General features: G+C 42.6%; 1 protein-coding gene across 1 annotated transcript; it reads left to right on the top strand.

The window, feature by feature from the left end:
* Positions 1–1,887: 1,887 nt before the first annotated feature.
* Positions 1,888–19,134, top strand: DNAJA2 (DnaJ heat shock protein family (Hsp40) member A2). Its single transcript, XM_033156724.1, has 9 exons — positions 1,888–2,189; positions 6,609–6,668; positions 7,452–7,675; positions 11,491–11,571; positions 12,177–12,310; positions 13,953–14,149; positions 16,950–17,094; positions 17,600–17,727; positions 18,317–19,134. The coding sequence occupies exons 1-9, from the start codon at positions 2,112–2,114 to the stop codon at positions 18,503–18,505; spliced, it is 1,236 nt and encodes a 411-aa protein (XP_033012615.1). The 5' UTR covers positions 1,888–2,111; the 3' UTR covers positions 18,506–19,134.
* Positions 19,135–20,750: the final 1,616 nt, after the last annotated feature.

The following is a 20,750-nucleotide window of genomic DNA, read 5'->3' as shown; positions in this document are numbered from 1 at the left end:
GGACTGGAAAACAGTGGCTTCTCACATCCCTAGGGGCCAGTTACTGTATTTGTCACTATTATCGTGAACAATCCACTTGGCCCGCACATTGCCCGTGCACAAATTACTGCAATGTGTCTGGTTCAGAAACTCCAGCTGGTGCATAATGCAGCAGCCAGACTGCTAAGGGGAACTTCTGGTTGAGAACATGTGACACCATTATTAAAACAGCTGCAATGGCTGTCCCTCTACTACTGAGCTAGATTCAAGCTCCTTGTATGAATTTACAAAGCCCTGAACAACTAAGGTCAAGGATACCTCAGGGGCATCCCAGCTTGATCACAGAGATAATCGGCAGGAGTGTTGCTGGTCGTTCCCAGAGTTGCTGAGGCTCCTTGACAAAAAAGGACCCAAGCCTTTGGTGCTATCAGCCCAATCCTGTGGAATGCTCTGCCAATTCAGGGGCACAAAAAAAGAGCGTGGAGAGGATTGAATCATAGAATCATAGAGTTGGAAGAGATCACAAGGGCCATCCAGTCCAACCCCCTGCCAAGCAGGAAACACCATCAAAGCATTCCTGACAGATGGCTGTCAAGCCTCTGCTTAAAGACCTCCAAAGAAGGAGACTCCACCACACTCCTTGGCAGCAAATTCCACTGCCGAACAGCTCTCACTGTCAGGAAGTTCTTCCTAATGTTTAGGTGGAATCTTCTTTCTTGTAGTTTGAATCCATTGCTCCGTGTCCGCTTCTCTGGAGCAGCAGAAAACAACATTTCACCCTCCTCTATATGACATCCTTTTATATATTTGAACATGGCTATCATATCACCCCTTAACCTTCTCTTCTCCAGGCTAAACATACCCAGCTCCCTAAGCCGTTCCTCATAAGGCATCGTTTCCAGGCCTTTGACCATTTTGGTTGCCCTCTTCTGGACACGTTCCAGCTTGTCAGTATCCTTCTTGAACTGTGGTGCCCAGAACTGGACACAGTATTCCAGGTGAGGTCTGACCAGAGCGGAATATAGTGTTACTATTACTTCCCTTGATTGCTATTATTATTATTATTATTATTATTATTATTATTATTATTATTATTAAGAATTTTACATTTGATTTTTGTTAAGCCTCAAAGGCATCATCCTGGGAACTTTGTTAGATTTCTTTGCACGCTGCTCCACACCTTTCCCCCATTTTTTCCTGTTCTTTCAATATACTAAGGGGCGTCCTACTAATGTAGATTGAAATAATGCAAGGAACTCAGATCCTCTTGTGTGTTGCAATAAATCCAAGTTTTTATTATTGATAAGTTTTTTCTGAGTTATGCATACTGGATTTGTTTTTCCTCACATACAAACACACAGGCATATACTGTGTGTGTGTGTGTGTGTGTGTGTGTATACATATAAACGTGATATGCAAAATTATATGACACACACACACCTATAAAAATAATGCACATAATGCCATTTGGGCTTTATTAGCTTGGTTTTATTTTGAATTATATATGCGGGGGAACACAGTGACCTTTTCAGTGCCTGGGGCCTCTAAAAGGCCTTTAATCCGCCCCTGCCCAGAACTACAATTCCCAGCATTCCCTAGGGGAAAAGGCGGCAGTGGCGACAACTAATGTTCGGCACAAACTCCTAAGAACCCCGATCCCTTCAGTCCAACTCCACTCCGGTGTTTCCCTCCCTTCTCCCCTTCACTTCCAGGAGTTCCGCGCGGAAGAGAAAGCGGGGGCGTGGCGTTCCGTTTCCGTGAGACCGGTACGAGTGGGCGGGGCCTCCTCATTTTCCCCGCCCACCAACCCTCTCCCTCTCGCTCCCCTGTCATCCGGGTGTGCGCTGCGCTGCGGTGCGTGCGTCGCGACGTGACGACGTCGGCGCGTGCGTGGCGGAGGGCCTTCCCCCTTCTTCCACTCGCCCGCTCTCTCGCGCGCGCTCTCTCTCTCTCTCCTCTTTTCCCCCCTCCCTCCCTTCCTTCTTTCCCTCACACACACACGCGGGCGCGCGCACGGCCTCCTCCTCCTCCTCCTCCTCCCGGCCTTTCTCCCCGCAACCTACCCGGGCGGCTTCGTCGTCGTCGTCGTCGTCGTCGTCGGCGCCCTTCCCTCCGCCTCCCAGCCGGCCGCCATGGCGAACGTAGCCGACACGAAGCTGTACGACATCCTCGGAGTGCCGCCGGGGGCCTCGGATAACGAGCTCAAGAAGGTCTGCCTGGCTGGGGGGGGGGGGAGGCCCAGGCGGGAGGGAGGCCGCCGGTGCCGGACCGGCTTGTGACCGGGGTCATTGGAGACGCCCGGGGTTGGAGCAGGCCTCGCCTGGCTAGGCCTAGCCGGGGGTCGGGCGGTGGGGGGGGGGAGGAGGAGGCCTGGATAGGGCCTTCGGGGCCGGTTGCGGGGTGGGGGGAGGCGGCAGAAGTGCAGGGTCAGGCCCAGACTTGTTGGGTAGCAGAGGGTGTCTGTGTGTGTGTATGTATGTGGAGGAGGAAGGGAAGGCCGCTTGGCGGTGGGGGGGGGAGGTGGGAGTGAGCTCTCGGCGTGTGCTGGCCCTGGAAGGTGAGAGAAGGGGGGCAGGATGGTGGACCGTGTTTTTAATACATATAATTTGCTTATGGTTTTGCTTATGGCGTTTGTATCCAACCTATACACACACACACAAACACACACCTCCGCGCCCACCTTGCCGGTTAGTGGTGGGTGTTATGTGGAGGAGGAGAAGGGCCACCGGGTGAGGTGGGAGCGGGTGTGTTGGCTCTGGAAGGTAAGTAGGCCCTGAAGGAGAAGGTGGATGCTGATAGTGGGATGCGTTGTGTTGGATTGATTGTGTTTATATCCTAGGGTCACTTCTCTTTAGACACCATTAAAATATACATTTGGGAGGGGGTTGCTTATGCACCCTGCCCCATCTTACTTGGACGAATTTGTGGAGGAGAGAGCTGATGGTGTTTACTAGCCACAATGGCGAAGTGGATGCTTTTGAATAACAGTTGTTGGGCATGGGGGGTGCTCTTGTGCGAGTGGCAGTGAGGGAAAGCTGGATGCTGCCCCCTTCCCCATTTTCTTTCCTGTGTGCCCCTCCCATAGATGTGAGTTAAGACTTACTTAATGATCACAAGGAGGGGAGGGATATTTTCTTGTTAATTCCACTCTTTATCCTTTCCACCCTTTGCAGACTTTATTATTTAATTTGTTGCCTGACCTTCACCCTAAAGTCCCAAGGTGGATTTCAGCATTAAAACCTAACATTCTATCCAGAACCACAGCACCCATAGATTTTATATGGCTGATGAGTTATTTTTAGGATAGCAAGAAGAAAGTCGTGGGTATTAGGTCCCCCATTTTTCAAAATTCTGTGTTCCTTCATGGTGGCAAGGGTGAGCCAGAGACTGGTCTTCCTTTTCTCTCCCCATCTTTTCTTTGCCGCCTTCTTGCACCCCCCATAAAAAACTTCTTTGTGCCTTGGAAGTTAAACTTAGTGTCTGTTTTCCCTTACTGCTACCCTATCTCACCAATATTCTTATTCCCTCCCCACAGTTGAGGCTTGCTGCATGGTATCAAGAGCCTCTCCTCACAAGTTTGTGCCTTTCTGGATTGGCCATGTGAGAACACGGATGACCTGTCAGTTTCCACTCTCCACATCTCACCATTTTTTATTCCCCTTGTCACTCCATCTCCTGTAACCTTGAGGAGTTTCTTATGATGGTGAGGGAGATCTGGAGGTTAGCTCTTTTCCCTTTCATTTTCTACTCTTCTGTCCATTACCAACCCCCAATCCAGGCATGGCCAAACTTCGCCCTCCATCTGTTTTGGGACTACAACTCCCATCATCCCTAGCTAACAGGACCAGTAGTCAGGGATGATGGGAATTATAGTCCCAAAACAACTGGAGGGCCAAGTTTGGCCATGCCTGCCCCAATCCCATGCCTCCTGGGAATTGGTTTAACCTGGAGATCATTTCACCACTTCATTCATGGGGAGGGTATTTAGAATGGTGCCCCAACCTATATTCTCTTGATTTTTTACTTCCACATATGCTGAATCTCATTCGGGCACAATCTGTTTCTGTCTACAAAAGCACAAGCTTCATTCTTCGCCTTCATTCCTCTGTAGGTGATCCTTTCTCATCCTGGCTGTTCAAAAAGGGGAGTGGGGGTGGAAAGGTCAAAAGTCCCTAGGTAACATAACCCCTTCGTCTTAACCCTTTCAAGATTAATTGCCATTAACTTGTTTTTGTAAGGCACAACCCACTTCTTTCCTCATCTAGTCTTTGAGAGCCCTATCCCACATCAGAGCCTTCAGCTGGTTAATAACCATGTCCTGCCTGTTTGTGACGGAAGGGTGGTGCTACTGGGGAATAGATCCTCTTCATTTGGGCGTGTAATAGCATAATTTGTTTGGACTGGGTATTCGTTGTTATGGAAGCAGGTATTTTGGAGGAAGCATGAGTGATAAGATGGTTCTGAGGTTAACAGAAATAAATAAGTTCCTTCATGTAGATTCAGAAAAACCCTATTTATATTCTGTACACATGTTCCTCCTTTAAAGTGGTGTTTGGTCACTACAGTGATAGGTGATTGCTTACTAAGGGCTGCTGAGATTTAGCAGTGTCTTATCCCTTTAAAATGAAAGTTTAGGTGAGTAGCAAAATTAACTATGCCCTGATATTCCTTTTGACTATGTCCCTTTAAAAATAGAACATATCCAGGAAAACTTCCTGAAAGTTACATTAAAATGTGATTTTTGTTTTTGAACCACTTGCATGATCTAAACTTTTCAAAAAATAGAAAGTCAAATTAGGGTGTAATTTTGAATAACTGTGGCCATTTTAATATTTCTCAAATAGATGCTTTCTAGGTGAGAGGCAAACATTTAACTGGACTTGCTAGTGGGATTGTGTTGCACTTGCAAATATTTTGGAGAAATACATTGCAGAGTCTAGAGAACCTTCTTTTCACAGATGCACATATTGCTTATCACAGCAAGCAGTTTTTGAACCCTGGAAATATCAAAGGCAGCTAACAGTGTGGCATGGGAAGGCTCCTATGTGGGAATCAAAATTCCCACTGCTTGTTTGTAAGCTTTGGTACATACAAAATGATGGTCTCTGAATTGCAATCATTGGCTATAACAGATGGCTGAAGACGCCATTTGACTCTTTAAAGGTTATTCTTTAATTGGTAGATTAGGACCTGGAAGTGGGTTGCGTTCCAGCCTATGTTGGTTTGCACCAGTAGTACTACCATAATTTTGCTTATTATTTTTCTTTCGGAAGGAAACAGTAAAGCTTAAAAATTCAGGATGACTTGAAGTAGAGGGCAGAGATATATTACTTTTAATTAATGTATAAGAAAATTCTGATGTAACAACTTGCACATGTAAAGTTTCTGTCCCTCTTTGGTCACTAGAGAGAAGAGATTAATTCAGTGAAACAATTGCTAGTTTGTGCCTTTTTACAGCTTTGGGTTAAAGATAGGTCCTAGGTCTTAAAATATGAAGTTGTGTCCTGATGAGCAACATTGTAAATCTTAATGCTACTTCATTGCATAGTTGTGTTCGGGAATCGGGATACAATACTGTAAAAAGAGATGGTCCATTCAAATAGGTACCAATGGTGATGTCATTAATGGAAACAGTTCAGGATGGCTGATATTTCTGACAATGTTTGTAATCCTAGTAGCATCTCAACTTCAATAGTTTGGCACACAGTATTAACTCAGGGCAGTCACTGAAAATACTTTTCAGTCTTGGTCATGTTACAGGATTACTTCTTAGCATCAGTCACACAGATTTTTAGTGAAGCTTCACTATAACCAACTCCAAATTGTTCTCATTGTTGATCTTTGGAGATTTTTGCTGACTTTGAGGAAATAGTAGTGTGTCTTGTTGAGAATTAACTTTTTATTTGTGGGCCCTATTTCCATTCTGTGCATATGGACTTTGAGCACATATCAAACCATTAGTAGTGATCTTCTTAAGGGGATGGTTGCAAGGTTAAACACAAACAGTTATAAAGTACATATTAAAAGCACTATGTCATATTTAATTGAAGAAGTAGTGGTGGCTGTTAATGTAAACAGGGAGAGTATGAATATTGAATTAGTTGAGAATTCACACCATTTTATTAAGGGCAGATTTTTTTATGGCAGCAGCAAATATGAATAGGATTTGTGTGCATGGAAGAGATTGAGAAAAGAGGAAGCATAATTTTAATTTTCTAATCTGCCACCAATAATGTGGTTAACAGCTACCAGACAGTCTTTTACTGCACTGCAGTGATGCAATGGTATGATGAACCCATATGGAAATACTGTAGACAGGTATAAAGTTTTCCCTCAGGAGGATGTATCTGAGATGTGTTGGGCTTTGATAAGGTTATTATACATCTGCACTGTTCTGAAGCCTCGTCAGATTGATAACCTAATGCTGTTTACTGGTAATCTAGTTTCATTTCAATGGGGGCTCATATGCAAGCTTGTTCTTGTAATGGATTTTTAAAAAATAAAAAATAGGTTTTTCAAGCACTAGTTGACTTCAGGGGCTTTTTTGGGAGTGAGGAAGGACAAGCTGAACTCAAAATCTGTATTCATTTCCCCACTAACTAGTTACATTGGTTCCTTTTGCCATTTAGGCATACCGGAAGCTTGCCAAGGAGTACCACCCTGATAAGAATCCAAATGCAGGTGACAAGGTAAGACTTCTTCTGCAAATTGTTGCATTTTAAGATGAACAAGACACAATGCTGGCCAAAATAGCTTGTGAACACGTAGTCTGAGAAGAACTGAAAAGAGGAGAATATGCGAAAATGATCACACTGGTGGAAGAGTAGCCATCGGTGAGGTGTAGGTAGTACTCAGCTTTAACTGAATGAAATGTTTGTTTAAATCCATGATCGGTGGTGAAACTTACTTAGCAGCCCCGTTCTATCTCAGATCTGTTGTGAGAATAAAAAGGAACAATATTCATGCGCACTAACCTTGTCTCTTTGGAGAAGCAGTGTGATGTGAATGTTATAAGATAATCAAAGCTGCCTTCTTGCCATTAGCTGTGCTTTGACACATGACTGCAGAGAGCAGCTTGTTCGAATCAATGTGAGTAATGGAGAAAGTTCATGAATGACACAGATGTGACATGCTTGTATAGTGAATCACTGAGATGCCTGAGAGCAATGCACAGAAGAAGGATGGATCAGCTGTGCAGAGAAGGATATACCTGGTCCTCCTCAGAAGCAAAGGAGAGGCCTGTTCTTTGAAGATAGGTCAGTAAACGAATGCAGGAGAGTTGGGTGCCCAGAGTCTGCTCACCTGTCTGTTGACAGAGTCCAGACTGGACTGGCATTTTGCATATATCTGCTTATAAAACATTGTAATGAAGTAGAAGTGTATCTGCCGAAACACTTTCCCTTCCTATTGTACATATATTGCCAAACATGCAAATAATGGGCATTTCATTTCATTTACATTTACCTCCTTAGTTCAAAGAAATAAGCTTTGCCTATGAAGTTCTCTCAAATCCCGAGAAACGCGAATTGTATGACCGGTATGGAGAACAAGGCCTCCGAGAAGGTAGTGGTGGAGGTGGAGGAATGGACGATATTTTCTCCCACATATTTGGTGGGGGACTGTTCAGTTTCATGGGTAGTCAGAGTAGAAGTCGCAACGGAAGAAGAAGAGGTGAAGATATGATGCATCCACTCAAGTAAGTACCTGGCTTATTGTCTCTGGGGGAAGTTCCTGTCCTGAATGCATAACTGCTTTATTGGTGGGCTGAAGTTCTCATGAAAATCTGAAGGACTTTCAAGTACACATGATTTAAAGTTATCTGAAGCTACCTGATATCAAAATAGCCTTGGTGATCCAGCATTTATTTGTTTTGTTTTTTTAAGTCTACCCTGCCTTATTTTCCAAGGAAACTTAAGACAACTAAATAATAATACAGTATTGTACACACAACATTCCATACCAAACCCAACGAAACAAATCCAGTTATTAAAATATACACAACTTAAGCCACCGCAACATTTAAAAGCTGTCTTTAAAGTCATTTTGTCACCAGGCACCTGAAAGGATGCAGTGATGGTCTAGTGCATCTCACCTGGCAAGCAATTTACGTAGAGTGGCAGCACAGCAGAAAATCCCTTCACTTTTTTAAGGCTGAAACCTTAGCTGCAGAGTTTGTGTAACACCTGACTCAACACAAATGATTAGCATAACCCCTTCCATTGTGAGTGTAGGTGGGACGAGATCTCCATAGGGCCCAATGTTGCCCCTTTGGTATACCTCCATTGTCACACCAAACCTTTACAAGAGATTAATGTTCTTCCTGCTTCTCCACGGAGCCTTCTCTCTCTCTCTCTCATCAAATGGGTTTTTTAAAAATTCAGATGGGGTTTTAAAAAACGCTAGAGAGAAAAAATTATGGGTTTAGCCTTGAACACAAAAAAGTAATCCAGCATTGTAATAGATAATCCCAAGGAACTGGTACCTGGTTATGTGTTGGTTTGTTTCTGCCAAGGTAAGTTACTAAAGAAATAAGGCCAAGCTACTAAATCATCAGTGAATGGAATATTAAAGCCTCACCCATGCTTTAGGTAACTTGATACATTTACAAGACGGGTTGGACTAATCATTGCAGCAAAACCACTTATTAACAGCCTAGTGTATAGATCACTGTAAACCTGAGGCTATCGTTCTACCAAGTCAATGTGATTAAAAACATTGAAGTTCAAGTTGTTCACAATGAAAAGCAGACAAGTTGGAACAGCAGACTGTTCCAAGCAGATCAAGTGAGAAAGCAAGCCTTCACAAGAGTAGGTGGAGTGAGGCAGGTATTCTGAAATTCTAGTTTAATGCAGCAGGTGGACTAGGCAGGCAGTGATGGGTACAGAATTGAATAACCTGAAATTTATTTTTTAAAGAACAAAAAACCCTTTACAGCTAGTAAGATGCCTAGTGTATTTGTCTTAGAGTGGTGCTGAGTCGGATTTTATTGGCAGGAGGCGAGCTTAATGTTCTGCATAGCTCCTTTCCCCAATCTTTAACTAGGCCTTGATTGGGTGCCAAGTGCAGAAAGGCAGCATATAAAATTGAAGCAATAAAAAGCAGAAGCAGAATTAATGGTGCAAAATTAAGAAAATGCCAATTTGCTTCCATTAATTATGCAAGTTGCAAAATTCAGATTACATTGGTGCAGAAATGGTTTGTTTATTTGATTCATTTTAAAGTGAGGAGTATACACAAGCCTGAGCAGGAGCTAGCCAAGTGTTGCTTCTACTTTAGAATGCTGCATTCTGACAGAGCAAATGTACTGAAGAATTGTAGCATGCAGTTCTTATTCCATGAATGTGTCCCAAGTCAAAACAAAATCCTTAATTTCACCTGAGATGGGTTGGGAGTTAACCAGGAAGAGCCTTTTCAGTGCCAGTGTTCCATTTGTGGAATTTTCTCACATTTACGAGTTGCCCCATTAACAGAGTTATAGGGTGATGATCATTGTTGGGTTTTTTTTGCTTCTAACTTGAAAACCAACATCTTGTCATGTGAAACAGCCATGTCTTAGCAGATAACATAATTTCATCCATAGTCATGTTAAAACTGAATATACAAAACCACAAAACATCTTCATTGAGCTTAAACCACAGTGAAATGCAGAGATCAGAATATTAATGTAAATAATCTTAAATGATATTAAAAGCCCTTGGGGGGGTACTTGACTGGTATGAAAAATATATTAAAGAAGGTTCCTTCCCAGGCAGGCCCAGATAGTGCCAACATTGTGATTCTTTCAGTGTCGACAAAATATATTTTTGTTTCCCCAGCCTTCTAAATGTGTTTTGATGTCTGTTTTTCTCTCTCAATATGTTATGTATTTTATATTGGGTTGTTTTTTTTTAAATCTCCCTGGAAGCTGAAGGGTCATATACAGATCTTTCAAACAAATAATGTGTGAAATCTTCCATTAAAATGTCTCCATCTGGAATTCAGTGAGAATTTATTCTTGCTGAAAGCATAAACTGGAATCTGCTGCCTTTAAAATCTGTATTTTTCACTAAAGGGCTCTAGAAACTGGCTGCAGCTTTTAACTGTGGTTTGTAAAATCTTTCCTTTTTATTCGTCAGCTGGTGGCTTTTACTGGTTATGTTGCTACAGTATGTATTGTCATATTTTTGCATTGCTCTTGGAAAAAGCAGTGGTACAAAGGAAAAACAACCATGCGCTGTGAAAGTAGGTCTAAAATGGTTGCTGTGTTGAGTGTGAAAGTCCTGGCTATGCTGCTTGAGAAAGGATGGGCAGCAATTAAGGGAAAGAGGACAGCAATAAAAACTAGTGGCTATGCCTCTAGTCAAAATTTGAATTAAAAATCTCCCTGAAACAGCTGAAGCCTCTTGATTTACGGAACACCTTGGTTTGCTGTCATAATCATGTACCGGTATTTGAAATGTTTGTAGCCTGTCTTTTGAACATAGAATCACTAAAATATCTTACAAATCACCAGACCAAGATAATTATATATTAAAAAGTCCACACTTAATCATTCAGGCTGCCAGATTCCCTTCAACAGAAAACATTAGTAGTAGTAGTATACTGCCATATACCCATAGGTCTGAAGGTGGTTCATAACATAAAATTACAATATAAAAAGAGAAACCCCATTGGGAAGGTCAGGAAAGATATTGTTGTATGCCTGTGTGAACAGGAACACTGAGCTGGTGCTTAAATGCTAATACAGACATCTGAGAGATACACACGAGACTCCTTACTTGCAGAGCCACCTGGTAGCCACCTGCCTTAACCTCTCCCTGAAGGTGAAGGCACCAAGAACACAGCCTCCACTGAAGACCTTGATAGGAGTAAGACAGGCCTTTGCTGTGGTGAGAGTGCTGAGGTAGGACTGGAGAAACCCAAGCTCAAATCTCCACTGAATTAATGGGTGACCTTGGATCTATTGCTAGTTCTCAGGCCAGGGTTAGCCCATGCCGTGCCCTCCAGATATTGTTGGACTACAACCTTTATCAGCCGCAATGGCAATGGTCAGGGACAATGGGAATTATAGTCAAAACAGTCTTTAGAGGGCACCAAGTTGAGTATCTTTGTTTTAGGCTAATTGCCCCACACGGCTATGTGAGGATGAATTGGAAGGCTCATGTATGTTGAGTTCATTGGAAGGAAGATAGAGTATGCATGTTGTAGTAATGATGCATTGCTTTGCTATGGGGTATGGATACTTTGGTGCACATGTGAAATCCTGGTAAGAGAAAGTAGAGCTACCATATAATGGCAACAAGTTGATGGGCATAATTTTTCTACATTGCAGCTCATCCAGCTCTTGGGCTGGTCTAAAAACAATAGTGCTAACATTTTTTACCAGTGTATATTCAGTGTCTGGAATATGTTTTTGTTACTTCATGTAACCTTTCAATAGTTGTGCCTGCAAATGTTTTAAAACAAAATGTGTTCTGTCTTCTGCTGATACTTGAACCAAAACCTAAAGCACAATCCCTTTCCCTTACTCAGAGTTTCTTTAGAAGATCTTTATAATGGAAAGACTACCAAACTACAACTTAGCAAGAATGTTCTTTGTAGTTCATGTAACGGGTGAGTTGTTTTTTTGTTTGCTTGTTTTTTGCATTCATCTGTCTTCAAAAGATTAATGATTTGATCCTTGCAAAATTGAGTAAAGATTTAAAAATGAAAATTAAATATAAATAATTTTTTGTTTAGACAAGCCTATCCAGATATGTAGAATGTTTACATGCATTCTAATCTGGTTTTAGCTTATCACTGATTTAAATTGTTATTTTAGTTTTTTAAAATGGCTGTTTTTACTGATAATTTTATTGGTATCTTTTTGTAAATCGCTTGGGGTTTTTCTACAATCAGTTGGTATATAATTAAAATTGCTGGAATCAAATAACTGCTAACAAAAACGTCCATGTCCACCTAAGGTTCAGTTGTTCGTAGGGTTATATCGTTCAGCTTTGCAACAAGATGCCCTTGTGTGCATGTTGCCTGCATGCTGCTCTTCCTTGCTAAGTGCTTATACGAGTTTTCAAGTGGCCCGGCATCCAAAGCACTAAGACCTGCATCTCCTAAGCTTTAAGACTTGCTACAGGATTAGATGTTCCCAGGCTCCAAAGATGTAAAGCTATGTTTTCTTTTTGAGTTTATAATAATACGAAATCAACATATTTTTGATGTAGCCAAGGGGGTAAATCTGGAGCAGTTCAGAAGTGCGCGGCTTGCCGAGGCAGAGGTGTGCGTATCATGATCAGGCAGCTGGCTCCTGGGATGGTTCAGCAGATGCAATCTGTCTGCTCCGACTGCAATGGAGAAGGTAAGCCAATCAATTCACCACAATCATCTCATCTCAAGAAAACTCCCTTAAGTTTCAATACATTATGATAGCTAAAACTAGGGTGCAAGTTAGCAAGATGAGAAGCTCATAAATCTCTGCTCCCCATTGAATTGTTTAGACACATAGGCAACATGGTTTGCTCTTTGCCTTGCTTTCATTGGTGTGGTTTGTCAATGCAGTGGGAATATAGAACTCTTAAGGATGATACACATACAACTAGTCATCTACTAGATGCGCCAGTGGCAATTGCATTATGACACCTTAGGCCTAACTCCTACATTGCAGGAGTGGTGCAGTGGTTGTTCCAGTAATGTAGGAGTATAGAAAGCATATGCAAGAAATGACATGGAAGGAACTGGTCTACATTCCTCATAACCTGATCAGCATGGTCATGGGTGATCAGCAGCTCAGCTGTTCCTGAATAGTTGCGAGTTGGCTCTTCCTGTGGGGAGGTCAGGTATCTTAGCCTTAGCCTGTCTTCCTGCTTTAAATGACACACATTTGAATGGGGAAGTTCCTGACCTGGTTTTAGCGAACCACATTGAGACACCAGCAGCGCTTGTAGGTAGGTGTGCCTTGCATCTTAGTAAAGAAGCAAACTATGGAGCAGGACTAAGGAACCATTTTATTATTGGAGTGATTGGAGTGGGGGGTGATTCTTGTAGATTGCTTTCTGTCATAAACCCAAAGGGGTTTCCATAATAAACAAAATGATACCAGTGAAATACAGTTTAAACATACAGGTGAAACTCGAAAAATTAGAATATCGTGGAAAGGTTCATTTCTTTCAGTAATTCAACTTAAAAGGTGAAACTAATATATGAGATAGACTCATGACATGCAAAGCGAGATAGTTCAAGCCTTTGTTTGTTATAATTGTGATGATTATGGCATACAGCTGATGAAAACCCCCAAGTTGAAATTGTGAATTTGGAATTCTCATCAGCTGTACGCCATAATCATCACAATTATAACAAATAAAGGCTTGATATATCTCGCTTTGCATGTCTTGAGTCTGTCTCATATATTAAACTCCAGTAGCTAATGAAAACAATTGCTTACATAAATGGACTTTTCCACGATATTCTAATTTTTTGAGTTTCACCTCACAGGAATAAAATAAGCATCAATAAGATTGAGACCAGGGCTAACGGTAATTGAAGCATGGCCTCCAAAAGTTTGTGAAAACACAGGGGACTTCAACATGCAACAGAATCCCATCAGCGCAGGGGGATTCAAAGGGCCACATTCTCATTTGGGCAACCTTCCAGGGGCCGTGTGTGAGTGACATGGTGGCCAGGGGCAGAAAATGGGTGTGGCAACAGATGTGACCCCTGTCTTTGTACAGGGGGTTGCATTCTGACTTCACAAGTCAAAGCATGTTCATACACACTTTCACACACTCCATGCAGGCAAGCCAGAGGCGTTATCAGACTTGGGCACATTCCAGCCAGGCAGAGGCACTCCAGGAGGGTGCAGAATAGGACCGTGGAGAAGTGTGGTCTGGGGGAAAGTCGCATGGGCCAGATAAAAAGGCCTGGAGGGCTGTGTTTGTCCCACATGGCAGATGTTTTCCACCCCTTGAAACTGGGCCATAACTGGGTGTGTCTCTCTTTTCTAGGGGAAGTAATTAATGAAAAAGATCGCTGTAAAAAATGTGAAGGGAAGAAGGTGATCAAAGAAGTGAAGATCCTTGAAGTCCATGTAGATAAAGGCATGAAGCACGGGCAGAGAATCACCTTTACTGGAGAGGCCGATCAAGCCCCCGGAGTGGAGCCAGGTGACATTGTTCTCCTGCTTCAGGAAAAGGAGCATGAGGTAACTTGTTGCCTGAAATGCAAAGCTGTCTTTTTATTGCAGACCTTTTGAAGCCTTTCGAATACTGAGGCTTGCGGCGGTTGGGGGTGTGTGTGGTGGTGCTCCATTAAATGCGTGGGTGATAATGGAGTTGAACTAGATAGCCATGAGCAAAAGGAAAATTGCTGCTGGTGCTGTTCTGCCTGTGCTTGTGCAAGAGAGTGAGCAATTCTTGTGTTTCGGCTTTTCAGGAGATATTGCACCATCTCTTGCAAGAGCAGATAATCCCGGGAGTTAGAATCACCTTTTGCACTTGGTGTCTTGCCACATGGTGTAAAAACATACCTCCCATGAGCAGAAGAAACATATATGCAGAAGGGCACTTTTTTGGATCTAACCCAGGGGTGGGGAACCTCCAGATTCTGACCCATATATTGTTGTATTCTGTCAGCCCCAGCCAGCATGCCCAGGGGTCAGGAGGGACACAGGCTTCCCCCAGTTTAACCTGTGATAATTTGTGTGAACAAATTAGTTGACAGTAGCAGAGAGAGAAATGGGGCCCCACCCAGTAGATTCAGCCAAGGGACCATGTGCCGCTTGCCCCCAACTATCAGCAGCCCAGCCTCTGTTCAACCTGGTCATTTATATGAACTGCTACTGTGTGTGATTAGTCTCTTCTCTTTTTCCCTGCGTGTCTAATCTTTTTTAGAAATGTAGGCCTGTGAGCAGGGCCTATCATGTTTTTAAATCTGTGTACAGCATTTAGTACATTCTAGGCACCTAATTGTTACCTAGCAATTAAAATAGGTATGTCTGTGTTGCTTGTTTCCATGCTTTACGTATGCGCAACTAGAGAAAGATAACATAGCAAACCTGCTGCTATTTTAAATACGCATTCTGGAAACCAGAGAAGCTAGCAATGGGCAACTCTTCATAATGGTCAGAGGCCATTTGAGACATGGTTGCTTTTGTTCTCGTACCTTTCCCAGTAAAATGTATTGTGGTGAACTCCTTGCTGTTGTGACCTGAGCCATTTGAAATACACTTTGGCTGCTATTCAGAATTAAACAAAAAACAATTGAATGTTCAGAAGTAAAGCAAAAGCCTTTCAGCCCAAAGCTTTGTATTTTTGCTAACAAGTCTCTCTGGGCTGCATCCAGCTAAGCCGTGTTTTAAAGTATTCCCATTGAAACAAATGAAACTGGTCTAACTAAGTTGAGTGAGTTCATTTTAATGAATCTTAAGTCTGATGGCCCCACTGAATTCTGTGAGTTATCCTAGTCCTGGAGTTGTCATAGCCAAGGCAATTTCTACTATTCTTCCCCCCCCCCCCCCAGTTCTAGTCTCAAAATTCATATATAGGAGTGTAGTCATATGTAAATTCAAGATACTCCTGTATGTGATATCTTTTGTCTACCTTTGAGATTTCAGTGTAACACAAAGCACTAGGAGTTCATGATCTAGCTAGAGGCCAGCACCCATTTTTTCCCTTCCCTCACAATGGTTCCTACGTAGCTCAAGACAGACAAAAAGCCTGGTCTGTACTCTGCATTATCATCTGAAGTGCTTCTCTGTATGCCCCCTTCATGGGACGAGAATGGGCCTTTTCACTAGTAGCTCTCTGCTTGTGAAGTGCTCTTCCCAGGGAGACATGCCTGGCACCATCTTTATCTATTTTTAGGTGACAGGCAAATACTTGTCTTTGTACCCAGGCTTTTGGCCCTAAATTTTGAAGGGTTTCTCGTATTTGTGCCCTCTTTTTCTCCTTTTTTTTAGTAGGCCACGATTAGTAAAACATGTATTTTATTTGTGGTTTTTATTGATTTTGTTACAATTGGGTTTTACTGTTTATATTGTGTTTTGGGTCATTTTTGTAAGTGACAGATACAATTAATGTCCTGTTCATCAGATGTCCCATAAAGTTCAGAAGATTTTATTATTTCAGTGAGATTATGGCTAGGATTGTAACTCACCTGCCCTCTGCCTTGTCCAGGAGAGAGGGAAAGCTGCCCTAGTGCTCTTTGCCACTTGTCCCGTCGTTGCAAAGACACTCTTAATAGGAGCTGTTTGCTTCAGCGGCTGCCCCAAGCCATAGGGAGGGCAAAGCTTATGAATGTGTGCAGCCTGGCTTTGGAGGAAGCATCACTGAGGAGTTCGTGCTTACTCAGAAGACAATCCTATCTTCTTCATTCCAGACTAATGAGGTTGCTGAGCTTTGAGTCATACGAATGAGGGAAATTAGAGGGAGCGAGAAGAGAAATTGAGGTGACAAGATGAGGATGTACAAAATACAGTGACATGCTTTCAGGTTTTGTTTTGGTTGGGCACAAGGACAGATTCAGCTCCCATGTCCTCAGAGTATCAACGCATATTCTCCAGCCATCTTCCATCTGCTCCCCACTGCATCTTAAGCATATGTCCCAAATGCAAGAGTCGTGCAGACTTTCCAAACTTCTCAAGGGGTCTAGTGAGAAGTTCTTCTAGGAAACTGGCATGGGGCTACATTGCAATGACTATGCAAGTGACAGTCTGCATTTCTTACAAGGGTTGTGACTAACATGTAGGCATTACATAAACAGCTGTGTCCCAGCATCTGTTGTGTTGACCCTTGTGCACTTCTGCATGCCAGTTTTCCTGAGGATTTTGACATTGAACAGGTATCTGGGAACTGAGGAAGTAAAACGACTGAAGGGAACTAAAGCACTCCTTACCACTGAACTTGAAATACCATAAAGGAGAGGGTTGCTTTGTTTTTGTTTTTTTGTTATGGTAGCCCATCTGCTCATGCATTTGCCGCTAAACTTTCCCTCCCTTTTCCAAGGTGTTTCAAAGAGATGGGAATGATTTGCACATGACGCACAAAATAGGACTTGTTGAAGCACTGTGTGGCTTTCAGTTCACATTTAAGCACCTTGACGGACGTCAAATTGTGGTGAAATACCCTCCAGGAAAAGTAATTGAACCAGGTAAGAAAACGTCATAGGGACGCGGGTCGCGCTGTGGTCTAAACCACTGAGCCTAGGGCTTGCCGATCAGAAGGTTGGTGGTTCAAATCCCCGCAAAATGGTGAGATCCCGTTGCTCTGTCCCAGCTCCTGCCAACCTAGCTGTTTGAAAGCATGTCAAAGTGCAAGTAAATAAATAGGTACTGCTCCGACGGGAAGGTAAACAGCATTTCCGTGCACTGCTCTGGTTTTGCCAGGAGTGGCTTAGTCGTGCTGGCCACATGACCCAGAAAAACTGTCTGCGGACAAATGTCGGCTCCCTCTGCCAGTAAAGCGAGATGAGCGCCGCAACCCCACAGTCATTTGCGGCTGGACTTAACTGTCAGGGGTCCCTTTACCATTAAAAAACCTCATGGGCTTTTGGAGCTGTTTGGAAGCCTGTTATCCTGTTAATGCATTTGATTTTACACAGAGGGGAAAACTACAGACTGTCTCTTAACAACTATTGCCTTTGTCCATTTCTGCAGGCTGTGTCCGTGTTGTTCGGGGGGAAGGAATGCCACAGTACCGCAATCCCTTTGAAAAGGGAGATCTTTATATAAAGTTTGACGTGCATTTTCCTGAAAACAACTGGATTAGCCCAGAAAAGCTTACGGTGAGTACCCCAGGATGTATCTCTAAATGTTCACCTCTTCTGCACACCAGCTGCAGAATATGGGGAAGCTGTACATCACCATTACATCTGATCATTATAGGAAACAGTTTTATCCAGCTGTGTTCCTCTGCTTGGAGTAGACTCATTGAAGGTGAAATTGACTTAACTCCATTAATTTCATTGGGCCTACTCTGAGTAGGTCCAACATTGGCTGCTAGATTAGACTACACACCTGGCCTGATTCTACAAGCATAGATTTAAGGATGGTGATAAAAACACAAGCTCTTACACTGGGCCCTTTTCCTAGTACAATTGCTATAAAGCCCATTTTTTATATATATAAGTGGAGGAAAGGGTACTGTCCAAGCCATGGCTTGAAACTTTAAATAAAACATAAAACAAAAATAAAATAAAAGCAGACATCAGTTAACCATTGTAGAAGGATTTCTTAATTTTCTGCATAGGCCTGGTAGAATAGGAAAGCTTTCAGCAGATGTTCCAAAGTTGGTGCAGAAGGTGCCTGCTAGAACTTGTGTTCCTGCTAGTACTACATTTTTGCATCACTCTCACTCCAATACTTTCTTTTTAGGAACTTGAAGATCTTCTGCCTGCCAGACCAGAAATCTCCAACATAATTAGTGATGCAGAGGAGGTAGAACTTCAAGAATTTGATACCACTCGCGGTTCAGGTGGCGGCCAGAGGCGTGAAGCTTACAACGATAGTTCTGATGACGAAAGTGGCCACCATGGACCTGGGGTGCAGTGTGCCCATCAGTAAAAGTTTTGTCTGGGGGTGGGGGAGGGGGGAAGTTACACACGAAATTTTCTTTTCAAATTTTGCCTGACTTGTTTCCAGCAATCCAGTTGGATTGTGTGAGCAATCCACATGAACCCGATGGACATCTGTTGCTATATGTGTAACTTTTAAATTGGTCCATAGTATCTACAGAGTGTATAATTTAAACTAACCACACAAAAAGCTTTTTTTTTCTACTGTTCTGTAGCAGAATAAAGGCACTTGAAAGGAAGATGAGATTCTCTCCTTTTCACCTGGGTTAAGTTTCAGTCCTTGTACTTGTGCTTGATTTTTACCAGTTTTTGTGTAGATTTTAAGTTCTATATTTTAAAAATTCAAATTCTACATTGTAAAGTTTTTGTGTAAAACTTTGTCCCGAGGCTTGGTATTTGGCTGCACCTGCATAAGCTGCTACAATAGAATAAAGAATTTCATAGCCTGTATCTATCACTTTAGATGCATGGTAAGTTATTGGACTTGGCACACAGTGGGGTTAGAACTGATGTGGAACCATGGAAGAGAGAGAGAAAATTAGAAGTGGTTGTAAAAGTTTTTTACCATCTTGTGAAAGGTTTCTGAAACTAAATAAAAGCCGTTGGTGTATGATGATACTTCTTGTAACCTTCTTCTTTCCATAAATTCACACCTAAAATTACTCTTTAAAAATCTATTTCATTTCCAGCTCCAGTATTAACCTCTCAAACTGAAGGTTCAGAAGGGGTGGGTGGGCAGTTGTATGGTTCCTGGGCTCAATACTTTGTTGGCCAGTGCCCCTCAGTTTTAAAACCCCTGATGAAACAGACAGTGGACCATCTTGAATAGCTTGAAGCCTCAAGCAGAGAGTAACTCAGAAACAGTTAAGATCTGTGCACACTCCTGTAATATAGTAATACACTTAAATTTGTAAGTAGAAATTTTATCAAAGGGAACTTAAGAAAAGCAATGCAACATTTTGCAGTAAAACATTGCAAATCTCAGCACAACTGCAGGAAGTTGGAATAGTACCTACAAAAGTGCTTCATGATTACCTGGCTGCATACTGTTTTACCTGATCAAAATAAAACCCTACAATCCATGGTGTAGGTCATTTTGAGCCCCCCCCCCCCCCGGAGGTTCCTCCAGCCCCTTTCCTTTGCTCATTTTGGCTGCCACTAAGCAATTTAGCAGTGCACCAAACCAATATATTTTCTTTGAAAGCTTAGAATGTGTCTTGTCTATTTACCTGCAGTGTGGAAACAGCCCTTCCAACAATACAGAGGTCATGATACATGCATTATTCTCATGTCTTTGTGATCACGAACCACTGTTTCAGTGTATCTGAAGAAGTGTGCATGCACACAAAAGCTCATACCAAGAACAAACACAGTTGGTCTCTAAGGTGCTACTGAAAAGAATTTTCTATTTTGTTTCCACTGTTCAAAGTTAGTCATAATTGCAGAAGTAACATTTTGGTACTGGTGTTTTAGGAAGTACATCTAACATAACATATCCTTTAAGGCAGATGGCCAGATGACTTGCTTTGAGGGCCTCCTGATAAATTATTAGTCCTACAACTAGAGAAAACACGAAATAGCATAGTTACACAGCTAAAGGTGTAATTGAAGATGCCAACAGTTGCCAATGTCTTTTGTGATTCCTACAACTTTTACACATCTGGCAGGCCAGCAAAAAATAAGATCAAAGGATGTCTGCTCATTTTATTTTGCTGAGTATTTAACTACAACATCTTCAATCAGAGGGAAATGATTGACCCATTTTATGTGCAGTAACAATATTAGTTCAACAGATGATTCTACAAGGCTTTGAGTCAAACTCCAAGGGAGCATTGGAGAAAAAACTCAACTAAGGTCAACACTGCTCAAGATTTTCCCAGCCAGCAAGCACCCCTTGAGCTAGGTCTTGCCTGATTTCGCTCCCCCCCCCCCCCGAAAAAAACCATTAGTCAAATACTAGCCACAATTTAAAGCAGGGGTCAGCAAACTCAGCAGGGAGCCGGTCCACTGTCCCTCGGACCTTGGGGGGGGGATGAATGAACTCCTATGCTCCACAAATAACCCAGAGATGCATTTTAGATAAAAGGACACATGCAAAAACACACTGATTTCGAGACCACCCGCAGGCCGAATTTGGAAGGCAATTGGACTGGATCTGGCCCCCGGGCTTTAGTTTGCCTACCCATGATGTTAGCCATGTTAAACTCCATTGGAAACTTATTTGTTTAGCCACT

This window comes from Lacerta agilis, chromosome 8 (genome assembly GCF_009819535.1).
Source record: "Lacerta agilis isolate rLacAgi1 chromosome 8, rLacAgi1.pri, whole genome shotgun sequence".
Taxonomy (NCBI): domain Eukaryota; kingdom Metazoa; phylum Chordata; class Lepidosauria; order Squamata; family Lacertidae; genus Lacerta; species Lacerta agilis.
Note: the sequence above shows the minus strand (reverse complement) of the source record. Positions and strands in the feature narration are given on the sequence as shown.